This window comes from Ambystoma mexicanum, chromosome 2p (assembly GCF_040938575.1).
Source record: "Ambystoma mexicanum isolate Mex_15411 chromosome 2p, UKY_AmexF1_1, whole genome shotgun sequence".
Classification (NCBI taxonomy): domain Eukaryota; kingdom Metazoa; phylum Chordata; class Amphibia; order Caudata; family Ambystomatidae; genus Ambystoma; species Ambystoma mexicanum.
Window position 1 is genome coordinate 85,616,498 of NC_090923.1, and position 25,259 is coordinate 85,641,756.

General features: G+C 48.6%; 1 protein-coding gene across 4 annotated transcripts in view; it reads left to right on the forward strand.

The window, feature by feature from the left end:
* QRICH1 (glutamine rich 1) overlaps positions 1-25,259 on the forward strand; it is a 557,471-nt gene that overhangs the window by 294,450 nt on the left and 237,762 nt on the right. For all 4 annotated transcript variants that reach the window (XM_069643302.1, XM_069643300.1, XM_069643303.1 and 1 more), the window contains one exon: positions 14,972-15,126. In XM_069643302.1, coding sequence (XP_069499403.1) covers positions 14,972-15,126 — 155 coding nt within the window. The remainder of the gene's footprint in view (positions 1-14,971; positions 15,127-25,259) is intronic.

A 25,259-nucleotide genomic window follows, 5' to 3' on the forward strand; every position in this document is an offset into this window, starting at 1 on the left:
ACGAACTCTGCTTAGATGAAGTCAAGGATAACTTCAATGAAGACTCCTGTGACACCATACTAACTAACTTACTAGCCCACCTTAATAAAATGATAGACCAGAAGTCCCCACCACAAATTAAAACTATTAGAACAAACGCCAAACAGCATCCATGCTTCACTAAAGAACTTGCCCAACAAAAAAAGGTGAAGAGAAAACGAGAAAATGAATGGCAAAAAAAAACCCTACTAAGGCTAACAAGGAAAAATGGAAGGATAGTGAGAAAACCTATAAGAATGCGATAATTGAAGCAAAAAAGAACTTCTACAACAATCAAATTACTACTGCAGACAACGCCACCAGCAAACTCTTTAACATCCTGAAATCCATCGAAAAACCCAGAGCAATACCCCCCCTTTCAATCCATCCGAAGAGGAGTGTGACAACACCCAAAATGCCTTCTTTCAGAAAATCTACAAAGCTAGAGACTTGATCATGAAATCTCAAGGAAAAAAAGAGATGCGGGCCTTTCGACAGAAGAGGCTATCAACAACATCAAAGTTTTTATGTTCTCAGACATCACTCCTGAGGACATGATAAAAACACTTGCCGCCATGAAACCGACCACCTGTGCCGAAAATATCCTACCCCAAAAATGATACTGGAGCACACAGAAATCTTAGCCCCAATACCGATCAAAATTATTAACCCATTTTTTTTAGAGATCAGATAGCATCACAAGACATAAAAAGGGTTACGGTAACCCCTCTGGTCAAGAAACCGAATCTGGACCACAGTGACCCCAACCACCTCAGGCCCATCACAAACTGTAACTTCATCCTGAAGATCCATGATAAAGTAACCACCTCACAACTCCAAGCACATATGGAAGCCTCAAAATCCCTTCACCACCAACAATCCGGATTCAGACTAGCACACAGCATCGAGACAGCCATACTTGATGTCCAAACTAAAGTGCTAAGCATTATGGACAGGGGGAAAGCGGGACTCCTCATCCTACTTGACCTTAGTGCAGCATTCGATTTGCGGGACCACAACCTCCTCAAAACCGCGTTAAAAAAAACAGCCAACTGCTCACTAGAAGCAATAGGTTGGATAATGTTGTGCCATAAAAACAGTATCTCACGGGTTCACTGGGGAGATAAATTCTCTGCAGAAAAGGAAATCCTCTGTGGCGTCCCACAAGGGGCCAGTATGTCACCACTACTATTCAACCTTTATCGGAGATATCTTTGCCCTGTACTAGATCACATTGACACTTTTTTCACCAACTATGCTGATGATTGAACTTAGTGGAGATCACAAGAAAGACAATGAACAACTTCTCATGGTCTATACCATCATAGGCAAGAAAACTGAGTTAATGGTATTCGGATCCCACCAGGCCAGAGCCCCACTCTCTCCCGAATGCAGCTAATTTCTGAAAGCAAAAACCCAAATACAGGTTCTCAGCAAAGTCAAAACACTAGGACTGATGCTTGAATCTTCCCTGGGGACTGAAGCACAAGCCCAGTACATAAAGAAAACATGCGCCTACTACCTCAGACTTCAAAAAGCCATTAGTCCCTATTTGACCGAGGGTAATGGCACTATAGCTAGGGCGACAATTCTTTCCCACCTGGACTACGGCTAGGGTCCAACAAAAAATGCCTCCATAGCTATCAGAATGTACAGAATAATGCAGTGAGGTGCATAAAGAAAAATAAAACAATCCAACCAGATCAAAGACTCCAGAAGAGATCTACACTGGCTCAAAATTGAAGATGGAGTTCAATTTAAGGCCCTGACCCTTGTTTACAGATGAATCCATGGGAATGCACCAGAGTACCCAAAATCCACCTGTATGCACCCAATCACACACTCAGATCTTCAGATCAAGGAAAGATCACAGTAGTCACTCGCAAGCGCAAATTTGGCTTTGGGAAATCTTTTCCCCATCTTAGCCGCCGGCCTATGGAACAACATCCCCGCCACTATAAGAAGGGAAGCCAACTACTTGCGCTTCTGTAAACTAGTGAAGACCCATATTTTCAACTGAACCCCTACTCTCAACAGACCTCCCATCTGTACGTTGAGTCTTGTCTTGTGGTAATTATCGTACCTCGTGTCTACGTTTCTGCGCCCGAGACTTGCGAGTTACCGGTGCAATACAAATAAATACATTTCAGTTACTTTCAATGGGCGTAAAAAGGCACAAGTTAGCAGAATATATCGCATACTTTCTTAGGCAGTGCAAATAGTTATAGTTCACTAGAGGACTCGATTCTGTTCAATAGGCCTAGGCCAAAGTCAATGGACTAGGGTCTTGTAGAGGAAAGACCAGTTCTTGAAGTATACAGTAAAGTCTTTGCCAAAGTTCTCAGCAGTTTGTACGAAAAAGAATTATATGTTGGGTCACAAGCTGATTAGGCCTGCAAGTTGGGAAAGTTCCATGAACTTTCACCCCGAGAGAAGCGTTCTCTCAATCGGGTTGGCACAGTACCTTAGTATGAAACAAAAGATGCAGCTGAAGACGTTGGTTCCTGGCAGTTCCTGCGGATCTCATTGTTCCTGAGCCTCAGTCATGGGGACAAGAGGGAGGACGTCTGGGGACTCCTGCACGGGATCGTCAGAAAACACGGACAAAATGGAGTCACTTCAGTTAGAGTAGCTGTTCATCAAACACACAAGCTGGTGTCCTTCCACCTGGCTAATCCTAACCAGCTTCGAGAATGGTATCCAGGTGTCTTACGAGTTGATTGGTCCCACCAACTCAAAGGAAGAACTCGTCCTTGAAGGGGCTTCTCTGTCGAGGTAAACTTGGCCATTCGGGATCTGCAACAGGGCTTCACCGGGCAAACAAACGATCCATGAGTTGCAGCAGCCGTCCTCTTTCAGCTCGTCTGCGGTTCTTTCGTTCCAGTGGCCGACTCTGCTTTCCAGTCCAAGAGACTTGCCTTTTAAACAGTTTTCTCCCTTTCATTCCAGCCTAGCTGCCCCTCACCCAGCAGGTTGGCTGTCCTTGCCGGACAGCCAGCCAGCCTATCACGACAGAGGATTATGGTCTACTAGGAGACTAAGCACAGGGAATTTCGGGCGCCTCCCTCACTTCCTGCCCACCCCAGGCACTCAGACGCCAGGGGCGGTCTTCAGTCCTGAAGCCCGCCAAAGGCATAGAAACAAAGGGACAAAACCTTGATTGGCGCGCAGACACAAACACTAGAAGGACCTTTCCAAAAAGAAATGGCGGAAAAAAAAAAAAAACTGGGACCTGTTTAAACAAAGGAGCTTAAGGCGCCATCTTGAAAAACATGGCTCCTGCGATTTTTAGCTACCGGTGTTCGCGGTCGGGAAAAATCATGGTAGTTTGTTGTAAACCACTGCCACCAGCCTTTTCGATAGAAAAGGGTAGCATTTGACTGCTACATGAGTCTTTAGACACAGGAGATACTAGGTAACCCCTCCGGCATTCTATAGGACGATAGTGTGTGCTTGGTCTAGGAATTTAAAAAGACTAGTAAAGTCAATTAAACCTTACGTTCTCTGGCAAACAGTATTTTATCCCAGAAAAGGTATTTAAACCTTTGGGAAGTCCAAAAAGACATCCCTGTGTCACTGCGCTGAGGGTGCTGTGTAACGCACATGAAAAGATGCCTTTGGAGTTATCTTAAGACTCCATAATCCAAGAAGAGTAAAACATACATCAAAATGCATAAGAGTGGGGAAAAAAGGTTACACTCTTTCCAGGTAAAAACATCAAGTCCTCAAAATCCAGCAAAGTTGCTGGGGGTCTCTAAGGTGAAATGATTTGGCACATTTTTGAGAATTTTCCCTAACTAGCACATACCCAGAATGATAAAGAAGTGACTTCCCGCTTGTCTAGTTGAACCCCCTAAATAAACCTATTTGAGACTCTGCAACCCCCTATTTCAGCCTCTTCCTTGAGGATAGGCTAGGAACCTTGCTCAGCAGGTGGCTATGCTTTTCTGTTGAACTAGTTGGGGATACTGATTTAAGAATTGTCACATTGCCATCCCTGTTTCCATAAAGCCATACTCCAATTCAGGATGAGCAAAGCTTGTTACTGTTATATAATCCATGCAAAATAACAGGACTGGTATTCGGATCGTCTCCCTCTGTCCATTGATCAGCAGCGTTACTCCACAGATTGAAATGTCTACCACACGTGCCGACCAACCCATCTTCATGCAGCCTTATGCATGAAAAATGAGTATTGACAACTGTGTTTTATGACATTGTTGGTGTCCTAAAAGCATCTAGAAGGTAGTTGAGCACAGTACAGGGGCCCAAGGTTGACATTTTGCCACTAATTGCTGGAACAGTAATGTAATTCCCTGTTTACTCACTAGTAATCTTCAACGAAATCCTTACTACAAAAAGTGAAGAGTTTTCGGAGATATGTCAGGGGTATAAGACATCAAGGGTGAATATCTGCAACCCTGCAAAAAGCACTCCATAATTTATCCTTTCTGGTTCCGTCATAGTGACAATTGAGTTACTGTTCTAGTGGCTCCCTGGCGGCGTCTTGTTTCAGTACATTACACCTGCTGTCCTACCTCACCTGCAAATACAAACACACGTACACACACCCACGCCCATACAGACCCACATACCCACGTCCATACAGACCCACGCCCATACAGACACACACACACACACACACACACACACACACACACACACACCCACCCACATACAGACTAACCTTCATCCCATGACTTCTATCCCATTAAAACACAGCAGGTCAGTAGTCCTATTCTGACCAAAGAGGGAATGGTTCCCTCTCCTCAGTTTGCATGCCGTGGCTTAAGTATACATTCTTCCAAATTGTGCTCTGTAGTTTCCCCTACACCTTGAGTCCTTCTGCCCACCATGCCTCTTTCTCCAGCAATGGGTCTGGCATGGATTCACATGCTCATGAATATTCCCCGTCGTCAGGCTGGGAATCCTCGGTAAAGAAAAAACCAGTATCAGTTTCGTTTCTGATCTGTCTTTCGTAGTAATAACCAATCACTGGTCTCTGCGTCATACTGACCACAGCCAATGACTGCCCTCTACCTAAGCCCAGCCTCTGGCAGCCATCTTCAGATTTTTACTGCACGTTCATGTGTTGGGATCCTCGTGCTATTGCTCTCGAGCGTTGGTGCTATTTTTTTCACGTTTTTTCTCAAAAACTTCGTTTTTTCGGTCAAAAGAGCCTCAAGCTCAACCGACTCTCCATCCGATCAACGGGGACCCGTGTCGGATTCGTCTGCGCCCCTCAAGGGTGAAGTTTTCGTCGAGCTACGCTTTTGGAGGACTCCAGAAGTTTCTCAGGCCCGGTCATGGCCCAGGAGAAGGGGAGCTCGACGCCCGGAAAGCTGTTCAGGGTGTGCCCTGGATGCCAGCTGCAGAACGTCTTCAAGGAGGACGAACACTCTTTTTGTCTTTACTGCCTACATGAGGACAAGACGCACGTGGAGAAGGACTCTGCGTTTTGCGGCAACATGTCGGAGCGGACCATGAAGGACCGCCATCAACGTCTCGCCAACTGGCTAGAAGGGAAGAGCCCGTCCGGCGAGAAGAAGAGGAAGAAATCCGAGCGGTCTTCTAAGACCTTTGAGGACGCCCCGGCAACGGGGGTCCAACATAAGGCCAAGCACCGCGAGTCCGCTGGCACCGGGAGCGCCGAACGGTCGGGCTCTACGGGCGCCAGGCAGGGCGCACCCTCCCCGGCACCATCAACCACGAGCCAACGCTCTGGGTCGGGTAAGAGGAAGGCCGAGCACCCGGCGAAGCTCCTGGAGAGGCCCCGGTCGAGCTCGAAGGCGGAGGGGGAGCGAGGCAGTGTCCCCCCCCCTCAAGGATAAGGCGGTGAGCGCACCTAAGGTGGAGAAGGCCTTAATCCATCCGGCCAACCCCTCTATCGAAACTGTCACGGCGGCCCTGGCTCAGCCTGTGGAGGCTACACCAGTGGTGGCGACCTCGGGGCTCAGAGTCTGCCTGCCACCTCGGAGGGAGTCCTCTTTTGTGCCCATCGATAGGACCCCCGTGAAATCCCCCGTGGGGAAGAAAAAGGGGGGGGCAGGGCGTCGTCGTAGATTCGGCCTCAACCTCGGAGGAGGAGCTGGTCGAGGTCTTAAGCCACGGCCTCGGCGTGGAAGAAGACCGGCCCGTCGGGATGGATCCCGACGCAGGTGACGACGACATCGTCGAGGGTACCGACGGGGCCCCTGATCGCCCGTCGGATTCCCCTCTGCCAGTGCCGCGAGACAACTCGGCGGCCATTTTGTTGGCTATACAGTCCTTATGCTCGGAGATAAGGACGAGACTACCGTTGCCGACGGAACCTCTCCCGTCGGGGGACCCAGAACCAGGGCGAGGGGATGATACGGGGACTGACACGGCAGCGACGGGTACGGACGACGAGGTATACGACGAGGATGTACCGTCGTCGCCTCCCACCAGGGCTTCTCCGCCCGACGAGATTGGATCGTTCCACTCCATGATCACCAGGGCATCTGAGCTTTTCCAACTCTGCCCTGAGGAGAAGAAGAAGGAAGGTTTCCTTTATCAGCGGCGCGAGGCCAAGAGGAAGACGGTCCTCGCAGTGCCTCTATTGGACGACATTTGGGATGAGGGCCTCACCCTCCTCAAGAACCCTTCCACGACGCCAGCTAGAAGAGACCGGTACGAGAAGAAGTCTACCCCGGACTCCGTCGTCTCCGCGGCGGCCAGGAAGAAAGCGGGGTGGATGCGGCCTCCACATCGACTTCCCCACCGGACGGCGAGGGAAAGAAATTGGACGCTATGGGACGCAGAGTCATCTCGTCTGCAGCGACGACGATTAAAGCGGCCAACGCCTTTGCTATCGTGGCCCGCTACGACAGGGAGCTCTGGTACAAACTGGCTCCCCTGCTGGACTTCTTGCCGGACGACAAGAGGGCAGAGGCCCTGGAGATCCTGCAGGAAGGTGAGGTGGATTCGGACCACGCCATTACCGTTACGACGGACATCGCCGACACTGGGTTCCGCCAGTTGGGCAACGGCGTTTGCCTTAGGCGGCGTGGATGGCTCAAGGCTACGGACTTCCGTCAAGACGTTCAGACCAGAGTCCTGGACATGCCCTTTGATGGGAACAACCTGTTTGGGAAAACAGTAGACGATTCCCTTCAGGCCATTAAAACGGACACCGAGACGGCCCGGGCCCTTGGAGTTCTGCAACAACGACGGACGCCCTTTCGGAGCAGCGGAGGCAAGGGCGCCTCCAAAGGTTCCGGCGGCGGTTTCTCCACCTACCGCCAAGCGGCCCACTCGTCTCAGGAGGCCTACAGAGGACAAGGCAAGTCTGGCGGACCCCGCCGTCGTCGCCAAGGAGGTCAAGGCGGCAAAGCCTCGTCGAAGCAGGATTGAACCGGCCGTGGGGTCGGGCCCCCACCGAGGCACCCTGGCGAGGCTGGCTGGCGAGCTTCGTCAGCGTGTGGGAGTCCATCTCCACCTACCGTTGGGTGCTGGACGCCTTGGCCCGGGGCCACGCGCTCGAGTTTCAAAGAAGGTGTCCACGCGTCCCCCCGTGGCCAGGAAAGAACTTCACATCCCTCAACTTCTCCTGGAGGTAAAGGCGATGCTCAGGAAGGGCGCCATCGAACTCGTCCCAAAGAGGCTTCGGGGCTCCGGAGTTTACTCGAGATACTTCCTCGTGAAGAAGAAGACGGGGGGATGGCGCCCCATCCTGGACCTGCGACGTCTGAACAAGTTCATCAAGGCGAAGAAGTTCCGGATGGTCACCCTCCAGCACGTCCTGGGTCAGCTGGAGGAAGGAGACTTCCTGTCGTCGTTGGATTTGGAGGATGCCTACTTCCATATTCCCATCCTAAAGGGGCACCGAAAATTCCTCAGGTTTGTGGTCCAAGGGCGTCATTACCAGTTCAAAGCCCTCCCCTTCGGACTACGGTCGGCACCCAGGGTGTTCACCAAGTGCCTTGCACCGGTGGCGGCGCAGCTGCGCCGCGAGGGGATCCACGTCTACCCCTACCTGGACGACTGGCTCATCCGAGCCAAGACGAGGGAGCTCGCCGTGGTTCACACGGCAAGGACCGTCCAACTTCTCACGGACCTGGGATTCTCCGTGAACTACGCCAAATCCCACCTGGTACCCGCGCAAGACGCTCTGTTTCTGGGAGCGAGGCTCAACACAGTGTCCCTTCTGGCCTCCCCGTCGGAGGAGAGGACCAGGACCATCCTGGGCAAGGTGCAGCGCATGTTGGTGGCCGACGCGGCCAAGGTGAGGTCCATCAAGTCCCTCCTTGGAATGATGTCTTCCTGCATCTACCTCATTCCCATGTGCAGGCTCCGTATGCGCCCGTTGCAGGAGTTCCTGGACGCGCGCTGGATCCAAACGACGGGCAGCTTCGAGGAAAGGATCACACTCAACGAGAGTTTCCGACGAGCGATCCGGTGGTGGGGCACCCACGCGCATCTGACGGCGGGCATGGACTTCCAGACCCCAGCCCACCAGGAGACAGTGACCACGGATGCCTCCCTGGAAGGGTGGGGAGCGCACACCGAAAATCTGCACGCAAGAGGCCTTTGGCTCCCGACGGAGAAATCCCTACATATCAACGTCCTGGAGCTCCGTGCAGTGTTTTGGGCCCTCGGGTCCTTCCTTCCGTCCCTCAAGGGCAAGGTGGTGAGGATCTTCACCGACAACACCACCACCATGTTTTACATCAGGAAACAGGGCGGAACCAGGTCCCCAGCACTGTCCAAGGAGGCGCAGGACCTGTGGCATTTGGCCGTCGCCCAAAGGATGTTTCTGGTGCCGTTTCATCTGGCACGGATAAAAAACACCATCACCGACTCACTCAGCAGGGAGCTGCGCTCGTGCCACGAGTGGGAGCTACGGCAGGATCTAGTGGATCGCCTCTTCCGACGGTGGGGCACACCCCAGATCGACCTGTTCGCGACGGCGACGAACTCCAAGTGCCTGAGGTTCGCCAGCAGGTTTCCCCAGGCGAGGAGCATGGGCGATGCTTTCTCGTTCCCCTGGGAGGGCCTGTTCCTCTACGCGTTCCCTCCTTTGCCACTGCTAATCCGGCTCGTCAACCAGCTCAAGAGGTCACGGTGCAGGATGATCCTAGTCGCACCTGCGTGGCCGAGGCAGATATGGTTCCCGGGCCTTCTGGACTTGTCAGCGTCCCCGCCAATCAAGCTGCCGGTGGACGCGGATCTACTCTCCAGGGAAGGAGGCGCCATCCTCCACCACGACCCGAAATCGCTGAACTTGCAGGCCTGGCTCCTGCAGCGCTAGAGTTTGGAGGATACGACATACCGGCCGACTGCAGAGAGGTTCTTGCAAAGGCCAGGGCGTCCTCGACTCTGAAATGCTACGGACACAAATGGAAGAGGTTCTCTGTCTGTTGCCACGCACAGAAGATTAACCCTCTAAGGATTACGGCTCCCCAAGTACTGCCGTACCTGCTGACGCTGGCCAAAGCTGGACTGGCACACGCGTCCATCAAGACTCATCTTGCTGCGATCTCCCGATACACCAGAACCACGGGGCGGACGTCCTTGTGGTCTCATCGTCTGGTGAAAGAGTTCATGAAGGGACTGTTCAGATCGTTCCCGCCGGTGAAGGCTTCGGCCCCGGCGTGGGAGCTCAACGTGGTGCTGACCAAGCTCATGGGACCTCCTTTCGAGCCTCTGCACTCGGCTCTGTTGAAATTTCTGTCGTGGAAAATAGCGTTTCTTGTGGCCATCACCTCCGCACGACGAGTGGGAGAGATCCAGGCCCTTTCCTGCCAGGCCCCGTACTTGACTTTACACGACACGAGGGTAGTGCACAGGACGCACCCCTCCTTCATGCCCAAGGTACCGTCGGACTTCCATCTCAACGAACCCTTGGTGTTGCCTGTGTTCTTCCCGTCGCCTTCATCGCCGGCTGAGAGGACTTTGCACTCGCTGGATGTGGTTAGAGCGCTGAAGTTCTACGTGGACCGCACGAAGTGTTTTCGGAAGACGTCACAACTTTGAACTTTGGACCTGTCAATCAGGGGAAGGCTCTCTCGAAGGCTTCCATTTCCAGATGGCTCTCCGGCTGTATCATGTACTGTCACCGGTTGGCAAACCGACCGCTGCCTGGCCGTCCGAGAGCCCATTCCACCAGAGCGATCGCAGCTACCACGGCGTTCCTATCTGGTGTGCCCCTGCTGGACATATGCAGGGCTGCTACGTGGAGGTCGACGCACACCTTCACGAAATTCTACTGCGTCGACCGGGATTCCAGGGAGGAGTCCAGGGTCGGCCAAGCAGTGCTGCGCAACCTGTTCGCCTGAGGTGAGCCTGGTGAGGAGGTAAGATGTTTGATGTAATGCTTAATGTTGAGCCTTTGCCACCTCCCGTGGTTGTGCATGTGTGTACTGCTATGTATTCTTTATTCATGAGCATGTGAATCCATGCCAGACCCCATGCTGGAGAAGGAACAAGTTACTTACCTGTAACTGTTGTTCTCCAGCATGGGTCTGGCATGGATTCACATGCGAACCCTCCCGCCTACCCCTCTGCGGCTCTTCACTTGGTCATACTGCCACTTCACGTGCTTCCAAATCTGAAGATGGCTGCCAGAGGCGGGGCTTAGGTAGAGGGCAGTCATTGGCTGTGGTCAGTATGACGCAGAGATCAGTGATTGGTTATTACTACGAAAGACAGATCAGAAACGAAACTGATACTGGGTTTTTCTTTACCGAGGATTCCCAGCCTGACGACGGGGAATATTCATGAGCATGTGAATCCATGCCAGACCCATGCTGGAGAACAACAGTTACAGGTAAGTAACTTGTTCCTTATATTTAACTTCAGATGACAGGGCTCAAATGACTAGCTGGTTCACAGAATGCTGTGATCTTTACACAGAATTGCTACTCTGTGCTTACTAGAAAATCATACAACCATATGGCATGTCTGGTTTTACGATTCAGCTATTCAAACATCTAACTTTCATGTATCCTCCTAGTTGTATAGTTTTTACTTCAGGGGTTGACATAGGATTCACTCACTAGTCCAAGAAAAGTGGTCTGCTATTTGGGCCTTTTAAGGACATTGGAAGTTATTTGAATTGCATCAAGTGCCTGATGAGTGTTCTAAATTCGAGTGGCGGGGTGAGGGGGGAGTTTAGGGGAATTGCTTTCTCTTCTACAGTCCTAAATTAAATCGTTAGCTGGTGCCTAGGATGTGCACCTTGTTTTGACTTTCACTAGTGTCCCCTGTGTTGGTCCTCTGTGGTGCTTGAAGGCTTTTAATAAGACGTTTTCTTGGTGACAATTTCTTGAGGGCGAAGGTTGGTGGCAAGTAGGCTTCCTTGCAATGGTTTGCCATCATACGATTTTCTAGGGCAACTTGATGTGAGGCTCTTCTCCAGGTTTTCGTCTTAGAGGGGCTTCTGTAAAACTGTAAATAGATCTTGTTTCATTTTCTAGATGGTCACAGATGAGAAATGTCAGCTCAAGCTAATGGACATCACTAGAGTGGTGGGAACATTTTGCATGCACCTCTTCCTTTCGCTGTTGCATCATGCTTTATATTTTGGAGTGACCCAACTGGGCCTCAAGTCTTCATCACTGCCCCGAGAAGATCAATTGCTAATCTCTAGCATAAACTAGGGGTGCGACTGCTCACCGAAACCAAATTGAGCAGGCAATTCACATGGGGAGTAGCATCCTCATGACTTGTTGTATGCAGCACTTCTTTTGGACATATGCAGCATTGCAGCATGGTCAGCTGAATAAATGTTCATATACCTCTAACATCGGTCCATGTGTTAATATCCCCACGAAAATATTGCCATATTTATGTGGCGATATTAAGGCATGGAACCTGCGGGGGACACCACCGCAACCCCTGCATTATTTTTAAAGGAGTGGGGGAAACCCATCTCAACCCTCACTTCCAAAAAACCCCAAAATTATCCCCCCCCAAAAATATCGCCTATGGCCGTTGAAGATGACCATATATGCGCAATATTTTTGGTGGGGATAATATGTAGTGATACCCTAACATCTAGATATGTGAGACAGGCATTCAAGAACTTTGGCAGGATTGTTCTTCTGTACTGAAGGCATGCTAGAATTATTTATTTTTGCTTTTTAGGTTTTGTTCCTGCATGATGAGTTAATAAATTGATGCTTTCACTTGAGAGAAACAATTTAGCTAGGCTAAATTGTAATAAATGGATGTGGAATTATCTCTTGGCTGAAATTAAGACATACAGTACATTCCTACGGAAGTTTACTCGCAGCGCCTTCTTGTTTAAAAATGTACATAGACTGTCCAGTCTATTCAGTCCTATTGCTCTCAATTAACCAGCACAATTATTCCATATGCAACCTAGAATCCCTCCTATCTACAAAGAGTCATTTACCCTCCACAGTACTAAACTAATACTTTAAGAATTGAGCACATTTAGGAATTAAGTATTCATCTTGTGTAAGATTTGCTAGAAAAATATTTTCAGGTGCCAAAATTGGTGCACCTGCAAGTGGTTTCACTAAATAATTAAACGTTCGAAAAAACACTGGTTAGAATTAGGCTATGTTACCTCGACAAAGGTACAGGGTACTTGTTTGTTTTTGAGAAAAATAGAATAGACTTGGATATTGTTTTTGAGAAAAATAGAATAGACTTGGATATTGAACTTGACCCTCCTCTGAGTAACATGTTGCGTGATATGATCCTCCATGATAGTCCCATTATGAATCTAGATGTGCAGAGTACACAAAATCAGCTTTATGCCTAAGGTGGACTCCAGCAAAAATGAATCGCAGCAAGCCCCCTGGTACAAATTAAGCCTGGAATTTTGATAAAGAAACTGGAACATACTCCTCATGTGTTTTGCTCAAGAGTTGAGATTTTGGGCAGATGTTTTCATGAGAATAAACGTCATGAAGACTAGTTTTTAAAACTTGATGCTCTTCAATATCCTCTGTGATGAAGTCACATGGGCTCTGCTGAGAAAGCGCCTCCATTGTGGGATATCTCTTTGGCGAACAAAGGTCATCCATGAGGAATGGCGCAGGTCCCAGAAGTGTGCAGTGGCCCAAGGAAAGAAGGATGTCCCAGAGGTCTCAGGCGTATAATGAACTCTGGATCGAATGAGCGAGAGGATGCTTTGGCTACTAACTGGGAATTCTCTTGAGTTAGCCAGTCTAGCACTATCCTGGAACTTGCAGAGGAGAATTGGAAACAAATACTCCATGGCGGAATCCTTTTTCAGTGGCTGATTTCACACAGATGGGGAAAGATTTGCAGTGCGCCTTTAGGTCCCGTTTGAAGAGTGCTATTAAAACGGCCAGCACTTTGCCTGCAGGGGTCTTATTATGATGGCTCAGTCACCAGCTTGCTTTAAAAAAGCCCCCAGTTGCCTTCACTGTAGAGACATTAGCATGCAACATATTTAGTAAAGTGTCCTTATAAAGAAGAGGAAGCTAGAGATGGAAGGCGAACCCCACCTAATTTCCAGACGCATTGATGGCTAAAACCCACGAAAGGAGACAAAGCCGGCTAGAGAGCAGTCGGAAATGGTCCGATTCCTGGCAATGCCCAGATGAAGATGAAGGGAAAGAGCCTGGGAAGTGCTGAAGTGAAGAACAGGAGACAATTGACACTGAGGGCATATAAATGGAGCCCCAGAAAAGTGACCGAAGACAAAATGAAGGTGCCCAAAAGAAGAGCAGTAAGAATCAAGCTGGAGAGGAGCGCAGAAAGCTAATAATCAGTAAAAGTGGTGAAGCCTGTATTTAGGCAGAAAGCTCGATGTTCTACCTTTGGTAGCTCTTGTAAATCTTGCCTGCTTTTCTGGGTTTTGGACATAATTACTCCTGCAAGCTAGGCTTAATCCAAAGCCTAACGAGTGTAGCTCAGTTTGTGCTCTGCCTTAGTAGTCCTTTTGACTACTATTGCAGGGGTTCCCCATAGTGCCCCAGGGAAGATGCTCCTTCACTGTCATGTGGCTTGGCTGCTGATTTTGCTATGTAAAATGGTGCCAAATGGTGAAATCCATTTTACCTGGCTGGGTCCTTTTTCATCACCACCTCCATTTCACCAAAATGGAGGTTGTTTCCCTTGAAGACATGAGGAGTCGCATCAATATCCTTAGAATGTGAGAGAAGGTGGCTGTTGTTGGTAGCTGGATTCCTGTATCCCATGTCTTGGGCTGTACTCTAACTGAAACCAGGTCTGACTGACTTATGCAGCTGCCTTTCTGGGCTAGTGTGGATTAATTCCTTAGTGCAAGAGACTTCCAGAATGCAGGGGGCATTGGGTTGACTGGAGGATGGTCTGCCATTGCCTGAACATACCTTTTATTTGTGTTGGGGTGTGGCATTCGCTCACAAGGTGAATAAAAGCAGATCCCCTTAGTCACTCATCTGCTCTACCGCTGGAACTCTGTACCTGTGTTCTTGAAAGGGCTGCTGGTCCGGGAAGAACATATGGGCGGAGTACTTGTTGTTGTGTGGCTAACAGTCTTCAGACCGGCACTAAATTAAGAGCATACTTTGAGGTGACTTTATTGATTTGTTTTCTCTGGGCTTGGTAGAATGTAAATGCACAGTGCAGTAGAATGGGCTATAATTGCTATAGACATTTGCTTTGTCCAGTTCGGAATTTCAGAATATTGTAATAAACGGCAATAGTGAATTTGAGAGCATTACTGAGTAACTTAATATTCCTAGGAAAGGTTTCCTTTCTAGTTGTACACTTAACTGTATTATATGCCCCTTTCTATGGCTCTTAATGCAAAATATTGCAATTTACTGCTACCATTTTTAATGTTTGGCACAACCTGCTAGCTGTCTTTTATTTTGTCATGTGATTAGTGCTTTTAGTTTTAAATCTGCATAAAAGTTTAAATTAAAGCTACGTTTTGAGTGTCGGGCAGGACGTTTCCTATCATACAAAAAAAGCATATCAGACATTTCTTTGTTTTATTTTCTAGGACGCCAGCTTTTGAGGTTTCAAGAGGATCTAATTTCTTCTGCTGTAGCAGAGTTAAATTATGGACTATGTTTAATGTCAAGAGAGTCCCGTAATGGAGATGGAGAGCCTTATGACCCAGATGTTCTCTATTACATTTATCTCTGTATTCAGAAGGTGAGTACAGTGTCATGAAGCCTCATTTTATGCACATACGTTAAACTGTTCCATGTGTCTATAACAAGACCCTAAATAACATTCATTTTAAACGACAGCTTAATAACCAATTACTTTTTGGGGGGTGAGGGGGTCCTCACATCCAAGCCGCCCGTTTCTATAGCCTTTTTACCCTCCCCCAAATACCCCCACTATTTTTATACCTTACTCCACCCCATATATACTTTTACTAAATAATTTGACTTATTGTCGTTATTCAGGTGTCGTTTAAAAGGTTTGTCGTTATTTTTCCCTCATTAACACTGCATACCCTTTAAATAGTCTCCACCTTCAAATATTTTGTAAGTAAATGTGCTTGAGTAAATATCTTTTTTGAAACCGTAAAGCGTTCTGTAACCGCAGCTTGTGTGTGTGTGTCTCTGTCTATCTGGTGGCCCTTTACAGTGTGTAGTACTGTTGATTTTAAATCGATATATTTTTTTTAAATAAATGGTATATATTTAAACATCCAAGTTGAATTTCAATACTTGAGTCTTTTCATTGTTACTCTACACCAAAGTCCTGCTCACTGAAGTCTTACTGCTCAGCAAATGCTACCTTGAGAGTTTTGGTTTGACCCATGAGAAAAATCCCTTGCTAATTCCACTAAGTTGGCCTTCTAAAGCCCCACACTAGGGGCACTAGGGGTGGTTTTGGCAATCTACTCCTACTTAAAGTTGCTCTTATTTGGCCATAACTGGTGGAACCTGGGTCAAAAGTCCTCTCTACCATCATCTAGGGCCTAGACCGTGGTAGTCGACCCTCTCCTTGGCTGGAGGGCTGTCTGAACGGTCTACACTGAATTTCCTCCTTAACATGTGTTTTAAGGGGTTAAAAAATAGTGTTTCAGCAACGCACTTTGCAATTAGTCTAGAACTGTCCCATGGCTTCCTCCCATCCGAACAGATCTACGTGGATGTTCGCTGCCCAGTTCAATGGGTTTAATAACATGTTATGTTATTTGGCTTTTATATAATGCCCTATATATCATAGGTATGATCTCAAAGCGCTTGTGGGTTGAACGTCCTAGGGCACTTTAGGGCACTTTTCCTGTGTGCACTTTAGGGAGACGGGTCTGCAAAGCTGTCAGAAAACTAGCAAGATGGCAGCAACAGAGGGAAACCCTACTAAGAATAAGAAAGGTATTTGGTCAGGTCAATTGAGAGAGTAGGGTGGTATAGGGTGATTGGGGGTACTCCATATGTGTGCAGCTAGTGTGATTTGACTGATGGTGGCTGCATCTTAACACTCGGTGTGGTGGTATGAGAGATCAGTCGAATGTGTGGAGTCAGGTGGTTGTTCACCGAGACTGCATTCTGGCGGCGTTAGGCCTGTGTAGAACGTTGGTCTGTGCAGCTAGGTCATTTTTCTTTTTCGTGTGGTATAGCTACGTTCTAGTAGGATGTTAAGGTGTTCATGGGGTATTGTTTGTATGTGTGCAGCTAGGCCGAAATTGATTGAGTGGTATAGCTGTGCTCTATTGTGTGTGGTGTAAAGTAGAGAGTGAGCATTGTGGTAGGAGAGGAGTGTCTCTGGAGTGGATGATTTACTCTTCGGGCCCACTGTTCTTGGATTACATCCTGGATCTGGATGAGTTGGCAGTGGTTGTCCTCATGTTTCGTGATAGCAGAGGTAGATTCGCAGGTTGGACCGTGGTAAGCTATGTTTTGTTCGGTCAGTGTCATTATTCTTAGGCTCAGCACTCTCTCCAGAGCCCATTTTACGTGTCTTTGGTTGTGGTTTATGGAGGGTTGCAGGGTAGATCTAGGCAGGAGATTTGGTTATAGGACAGGAAATATCTCGCGCCAACATAGACGGACCAAGGCAGTGATGCTAAGGGACACGCTGGACAGAGGCATTGTAGGGCCTGGATGTTTTGCTCTGAGGAGGGATTGTATTTTAGGTATGTAGTCTGGCATGGTCGGGAGCAAATGGGTATGATGACCTTGATGGCGGGAGAGGTTGCTAGGCCTGTGTAGTAGAATCGGGAATCGGAGAGTCAACACTTGCATATTCTTGAGCCTGCAGGATGCTAAGGTTGCCATCTGTGGCATAAAGTTTCTAATTCTGTCTTGATGATTTCTTGGTCGCTTTCTGTGGTCTCTTCGTTCTGTATGTCCCGAAACATTTGTCGGCCGGCTGTAATTACTTTGCAGCGTAATGTCATTCGCCATGATGCCTGATGTTGGTGGGTTTCAGCGGCTCTAGATGGTCCTAATCCTGGTTTATGGAAAGAGTCAAGTTTTTAGAGCTTTGTAGAAGGCCATGTAGTCTTAGTTGTCGAATGTGCAGAGGGAGTGAATTCCACAGAGTAGGAGTCCAGGTTGAGAAGGCGGACCCTCCAATCCTGGCTGAATTGGAGGCTGGAATCACTAGTAAGAGGGCAGTGCGTGATGGGTGGTAGGGTGTAATCATCTCTTGTAGGTATGCTGGGCCGGACTTGTGCACTGCCGGTGGGTAATGCATATGGTTTTGAAAGTGCCCCTTCGTCCAGCAGGGAGCCATTGAAGGGTGCAGAGAGCGGGGGAGATATGAGCTCTGTGTCCCACAGCAAGGAGTCTGACAGTAGCATTTTAGGCTCTTTGGAGTTTAAGTTGGTATGCTGGTACACCCACCTATAAGGAGTTAGCATAGTCCAGTCTCGACATAACAATGGACATCGTAGCAGCAAGTCTGTTTGGGTAGTTGAGGTAAGGGAAAATGCTTCCGAGGAGTTTAAGCTGGTAGTGACAGGATTATGATGCATTATTGATCTGATGGGAGAGGGTTAAGCCCAAGTACATAGTGCAGCAAAGGTCTTTGACTATCTCGGAGGTAGGAGGGTGGGTGCAGAGGAAGGGGACGGGGGTCCATGGGAGTGGTTACAGACGGGCCGTGTTGCCACACCTCATAATTTGTTTTACCCCGATTCAGAAGGAGGTGGTTTCTTGTCATCCATCGGTCAATATCTCGGAGGCAAACTTTAAGGTCAGGGCGTGATTTGGCGCTTGTTTTGGGGATTCTCAGGATAATTTGGGGTTGTGCACGCGGATGGACCTTGGTAGGGTAGTCAGAAAGAGGTGAAAAGGAGAGCAGAGAGGCAGGCGTCTTGGGGGGTACTCCAGTGTTCACCGTCCGGGCGGTTGAGACAAAGGGGGAGAGAAAGCGATTTGTTTCCTGTTGTTGCTGAAGGAGGCAATCCATTTGAGTGTTGAGCCTCGGATTCCTAGGGAGCGGTGCCAGTCATGGAGGATAGAGTGGTTAACGGTGTCAAAGGCTGCTGACAGATCAAGGAGAACCAGCGCTGCACAGCCCTGAGTCTGAGACCCTGAGATCATCCCGATCTGGATCAGAGTGGTTTCTGTTCCATGGCGCGGCCTGAAGCCTGATTGAGTGGGTCCAGTAGTTTGTTTGGATGCTACGAAGCGTTTGCGCTGAGAGTATGCAGCGCAGTCAATGAGTTTCACCAAGAATCCGGTATTGGAGATTGGTATGTCATTCTTAGGGTCAAGGGGTTCGAGAGATGCCTTTTTTAGAAGCAGTTTGACATGCGCTAGTTTAAAGGCCTTGGGAAAGATGCCAGTAGTGAGGGAGTCATTTAGTATGGACCTTGCTTGTTCTCCTGCACAAGTGGAGGAGAATATTTCTTTCAGAAGAGAGGTGGGAGAAAGGTCAAGGGGGGGGGGGGGGATCTTGAGGGTCTGCTGCCGGATAAATCAAGAAATTCATCTCTCGAGATGGTTGAAAGAGTCGAAGGATGGCATTGCAGTAGTCAGAGCAATGGAATCAGGAGGGGTAGGGGACGAGTGTGGAAAGCTTGGTATTAAGGGTTGCCATCCTGTTTAGTGATGTTGTAGAAATGGAGCGAGAGGGAGTCGCAGCGCGTGGGTGTGGTTTGGGCAGAAGTGCAGGTGGGTTTCACGAAATCAGAGATGATCCTGTGGAGCTCCTTGCTGCTGCTGCAACAGTTCAGGATTCGTTTATTGTAATGGGCCTTTTTGGCCTTTTGGATCTCGGATTTGAAGTGGTGGTGGACGAACATTGATCTGAGTGACTTTAGATGTTTGCCATTTGCGCTCAAGAGTTATTTTGGCTTTTGAAAGTCTTCAGGTGGGGCATGAACCATTTGGGGGACAGTCCTTTGTGATAGGCTGCGGGGGGTGAGAGGAAGTAGTGTTTCTTTAAGCTAGGAGTCAAATAATTAGATGGATAAGGGTCTGAGGTTGGCGCTGCTGGGAGACTTGTAGCAGGGCTTCAGCTAGGTCAGGGAGTACCTTGACTTTGTTCCAACAGTTGTGATCATGAGTGAGGGCAGAGAGAGCCATGGGTGGAGGGGGGGTGGTCAGAAAGGGATGGCAGAGTGGTTTGTCCAGGTAAGCGGTTTGGTACTCAATACAGAGACGAGGTCATAGGAGCAGAAGATTGCATCAAGGGTGTGACCATCACAGTGGGTTGGACCTGTGGTATGTCGAGAGAGGTTGAGTGCCTCTAGACTGTTGATGGGGTTGTTGGACACATCAAACCCAATATTGAAGTCCTTAAGTAGTGGGAGTGTTGGGTGGTTTATCTGAATGGTAGCTAGCGGGTCAGAGATTGTTGGTAAATTCTGTCCTATCCAGGGGTCTGTATAGGAATAGAAAGCTGCGAGTGAATGTTGATGGTAGAGCAGGTTTTACTAGAAGGGAGTCAGTTACTATTGCACGGCTGGGTTTCGGTGAGTGAGATGGAGAAATTAGGTCTGTAGAGAATCGCTACTCCGCCACCTCTCGAAGGTCTGTTGTAGGAGATAAGCGAGTAGCCAGGCCAGAGGGTAGGGGGGGCCTCTTGTGTTACTGGTGCAAAATCGTCTGATTGTCAGAGGATAGGAGGACAAAGGTGCAGTGTCTGTTTCTCACCACAGAGCGGGCATTGAAAGGGAGTCAGGTGACTTCATGAGGCGTGGTGGTTTGTTTTTTATGCTCTTATGCGGGAGGGCTTGGTTGGATTGAGAGGCAGGGAGTGAGGTGTCGGTCATTGCGATGGAAGGTGTGCTCGGATTGGTCTTGGTGGCTGAGACTTACTGAGGGGCGGTAGTGGGGGTGCGGGACGCATAGCTCTTTGAGGTGGGTGTGAGTGGGTTAGGTCGATGGGGAGCTGGAAGAGTAAGCCGTCGGTTGAAGGTATGGGAGAGATGTGGTGGGAAGGATCGAGGGGGTGGGGCGCTGAGTGGTACACGTATGGTGTGTGGGGGTCAGGCACGTTGATTGTGGTTCGGGTCTGGGGGTGCTAGGGGTTTAGGTGTATTGGGCGAGAGGTTAAGAGGTGGAGACGCAGAGAGACAGGAGGGGAGGGGCTTGATGGCAGGGCAGGGCATAGCTGGGCAAGGATGGATGGTTGGACCAATGAAGTGGTGAGGGAGAGGGTTGTTCACCCGTTTTGTGCGTTTGGCTGTAAGGGGGGGTGTGAAAGAGGGTCAAGGGGGAAAGGGGATGAAGCGACAGTTTTAGAAAAGGGCAAGGCGTGCTACTTTGAGAGATGGGAAAGGGTTTGGAGGGGGAGGTCTAGGGATGGAGGTCGAGTAGGAGCCGAGGGTGGGAGGAAAGTGGGAGTGGTGGGTAGGACAAGAGCATGTCACAGGTGAAGAGGGGGGTCGTCGAGCTGTGCTGAGTACGGGGGTGCGGTTTTCCTGATGGGTCTGCGCTGTCAAGGAGATGATGGGTTTTCAAGGTAGTGGTGGTGTTGGTGATGAGGAGGTGTGGGACTGATGTGGAAGGGTGGATGGAGTGCGTGTTGGTGTCACGTTGGTTCTACATGAGTGGGTGAGAGCTAGTGTAGGAGTCAAAGGGGGTTTTGCAGGGAGGGCTGAGGTAGGGTGGGGGGGCTGGTCTGGAGCGGAGGGGTGTTCCTGCGTGACCGCACTGCTGCGGTGGTGACGGGGGGCTCGTCCTGTTTGTAGCGCCAGAGAGCGCCTCTTGCTTGTGAGTTGGAAATTGCTCAGGTTGTATGAATGTGGGGTAGGGGGTGTTTCTCAATAGATGCCCGCCAGCAGAGCGAGGGTGAGAGTAGCTGCACGTACAGATGGCTAGTAAGGAAAGTATCTGGGTTGAGGCACCTAAAGACTAAGGTAGCAGGAAATGTAGTGAGCGATCATGCAATAGCAGCAGCTAGATTTGGGACAGAGGTAGAAAGGACCTACCACGGGGCGCAACAGTAACTAAAATATCACTAAATATAGTAGCAGCACCTAGATCTGGGGCACCAGGATGGAGGGAGAAAGGGCCTAACATGGGGCACAGCAGTAAATGCAATAACACCAAAGGCAAACAGTAACCGGAGAAGTCTAAGTTTGAAATTCCTGAATAGTGCTAGCTGGCACATTCAGGCCAATTCGGATAAGCGGCTATCTGTCCCAATCAAGTTGTCTGGTATAAGCAATCTAAATATGAGAAGTTGCTATGTGGCTGGGGGCACAATATATTGAGAGCAATGTTTGGCTTAGGGCAGTCAGAGTGTGATATATCGCTGGTTTAGGCAGAGTATCTTAGAGTAATATATAGCTATTGGGTACAAACTGCGTAGAGGCAGTAGTTGACTACAGGCCGTATCGAACTGTAACAAGGCTGTATAGTTGGGGTTAGGGTGATTTTCGATGAGTTTGGACAATTTACAGAAGAGCAGTAATTTCAGGTATCCAACTGTTTGGATCCCTCCTACCTTGTCGGCTGATCATGGTTGACAGCACCATTGAATAACACAGGCCAACACGGTCTGGAGTTGCTTCTTCAGGAGCTGCTGTCCTTTGCCTAGGCGTCTTTCCCCGGAGGGGCTGCACAGGCAAGGGGCTGCCCGGATGGTTGTCTTAAATAGGTTGTCTTCCACCAATCGGGGAGGCCCAAGTGTCACAGGAGCAGCCAATCACGGGTGGTGGGAGGTGGATATGTAAGTTGGGAGAGAGGTCAGGACACATCGGGTTTGGTAGGCTCTCGGATGCACAAAAATTAAAGCTAAAGGATGGCCTTACCACGTCGGGAAGCTGGTCAGGAGGCTTTTAGCACTCGCCTGCGTCACCAGAGAAAGCGGCGAGGGACGCAGAGGCTAGGCCTCTGCTGCGGATGTCTACTCCACCAATCGGCATAGGTGGGAAGGATGGAGGGTGGGCAGAGGGAGCTTGATGTGGAATTGGGGAGGAGGGAGAGGGGTCGGGACACAGTGAGTACAGTAGGCACTCAGATGCACTAAATTAAAGCGAAAGGATGGCCTCACAACGTCGGGATCCGGATCGGGGGGCATTTACCACTCGCCTGCGTCGCCAGACTTTATTCATTTACCTTTTGAGGTGCTTTTGCAAGCTACTATTTCTGTCCATTGTTTTTGTTGAAGTAAGGATTGGTCTTTACATTTTGTTAATGTTCCTTCTCCTGATCAGTGACGCTTTGTCTTTTAAGCTGCAAAATGTGCCGCTTTCAGTGTAATTTTAACTGCTTAAATTTAATCGCATCACGTACCTACGCTAGTCGTTGAACGCTATTGTTACGGGAGTTTTCCTAATGTCCACTTGAGGTAAGACTTCATAAAACAATCTCTTGGCATACAGGTCCCCAACAATCAGTACAAGTCTGTACTACTCAAGGAACCTTAGTAGAGTGGCAGAGTAGTCAGGCTTATCATAGGAGAAGATGTGAGCTGTAGGTAAGTACACTGAACCCATTAAATACAATAGTCCAAAGAAACACTTAAAATGTTATATTAAAATATAACATTTACTATAATTACACAGAAAGGTAGCAAAATACTTAGTACAGTTAACCAACGCACTTACGAATACTTAAACACACTTTTCAAAGGCCACTGCTTCAGTGGTAGTTGCTTGCGGTACAATTGTTAGTTTGACACTGTTAGGCAAAGTTTGAATGCAGCACCCCCTGGGACCACTACAGGCAACTATGACTACAGGTGTAAGCAATACCAACCTTTGGTCTAAGTCTGTACCACACAGTTTTGGTAGCGGGGCTGAGTAGCCAGGCTTATCTCAAGAGGGAATTTGCGCTGTAATGATGTTACACAGAGGTCTATAATTACAGGTGTTCAAATAAACTCTTACACTCAAGGTTTCTTGGTTAAATACTTATTAATTTATTAACCATACAATTGTAAAACATTCAATAGAAGGAGGCAACTATATAATACACTCAAAACTTAAATACTATTTCAGAAATACTTTTCAACAGGATTTAAAAGCAAAGATTATTAGAACATGAAAGGTTACAATATTCTTAGACCGTGTAAATATTTAGAGTTCACCAGAAGAGTCAATTCAATTCAATAGGCTAGGCCAAAGTCAATGGTCTAAAGTCTTGGATAGGATAAAGCAGTTCTGGTAGTTAAACGGAAAAGTCTCTCCCAAAGTTCTTAGGAAGAATCATATGTTGGGTCACAAGCGGATTAGGCCCGTGAGTTGGGAAAGTTTCAAGCACTTTTACCGCGAGAGGCAAGTACTCTGTCTGTCTGGTTTTACAGTACCTTACAAATGAAGAAAAAGAGACTGCTGGTGACTTCTGTTACTGGCAGTTTCAGCAGATATCGCTGTTCCTCGGCCCCAGTCTTGGGGACAAGAGGGAGGGCGTCGGGGGACTCCTGCACTGCACTTGAACAGTCAAAAAGCTTTGCAAACTTCGTTTCAGGTAGCTGTAAGTAAAGCACACAAACTGGTGTCCCTCTCCCTGGTTCTACAGTTTCCTGCCGCACTCTGACAAAATTCAACCAGCTCTGAGATGAGGTGTCAGGTGGTTTATGGTCGAGTTGATTGCTCCCACCAACTCAAAGGGAGAACTTTGGCGATTCGGACCTGCAGCGGGGCTTCACTGGGCAAACCAATGGTCCAGGAGTTGCCGCAGCCGTCCTCTTCAAGCTCGTCTTCGGTTCTTTCGTTCCAGTAGCCTTTTATTCAGTTCTCTTCCATTCATTCCAGCCTAGCTGTCACTCACCCAGCAGGGTGGCTGTCCTTGCCGGACAGTCAGCCAGCCAATCGCCACAGAGTGCATTTGGGTCTCCTAGGAGACTACGCACAGGGAGTTTCGGGTACCTCCCTCACTTCCTGCCTACCACAGACACTCGGGCACCAGAGGCGGTCTTCACTCGAAGGCGAAGGAACAAAGGGACCAAACCTGGTTTGGCACGCATAGACAAATTCTAGAAGGACCTTTCAAAAAAGAAATGGCGAAAAAAAGACCGGAACCTGTTCAAACAAAGGGGGCTCAGACGCGATCTTGAAAAACATGGCTCCCGCCATTTATCACTACCGGAGGTATGAATAGTTTGTGGTCGGGAAAAATCATGGTAGTTCGTTGTAAAACCACTGCCACCAGCCATTCTGAGAGGAAAGGGTAGCATTTGACTGCTAAATGAGTATCTAGACATGGGGGGGATACTAAGTAACCCCTCCAGCACTCTATTGTAAGATAGGGTGTGCTGGGTCTAGGAATTTAAAAAGTCTAGTAAAGTCAATTTCACTTTACCTTTTCTGGAAACAGTAGTTAGTCCCAGAGAAGTTATTTAAACCTGAAAGGCTTCCCTGTGCCACTGCACTGAGGGTGCTGTGTGACACAAATGAAATGCCTATGGAGTTGTCTAAAACTCCATAACCAAAGAAAACCCTAGAGCAAAACACATTTCAAAATACATGAGAGAGTGGGAAAAAGGCTCAGACTCTCTCCAGGTAAACAAAATCAAGTCCTCAAAATCCAGCAAAGTTGCTGGGGGTCTCTAATATGAAGGGAATTAGCACATTTTTGAGAATTCTCCCTAACAGATGCTAATGACAGCTGTACCGTATTATCGGTATGACCTCGCGCTCACGTTAACACAAAGATGTTCAGTTACTGTATTTAGTTGGCAAATCCACATAAGATAGTCTTTTAGGAAGGAAAAGGGTTGTTTAATCACACCGCAGCAGAGATTAACGTACTAGAGACACTTTTCGGACAAGCTTATGCTTTTAAAGTCGAATCCCTAACTATACGAGAAAGTCAGTTCGGAGTGTATTCAAAAGTCTTAATCAGCAGAACAAAAAAGGTTTCTCCGGATACTTTTAGTCTCTAGGAAAAGATACTTGATAATTCAACACAACGATGGAGAGC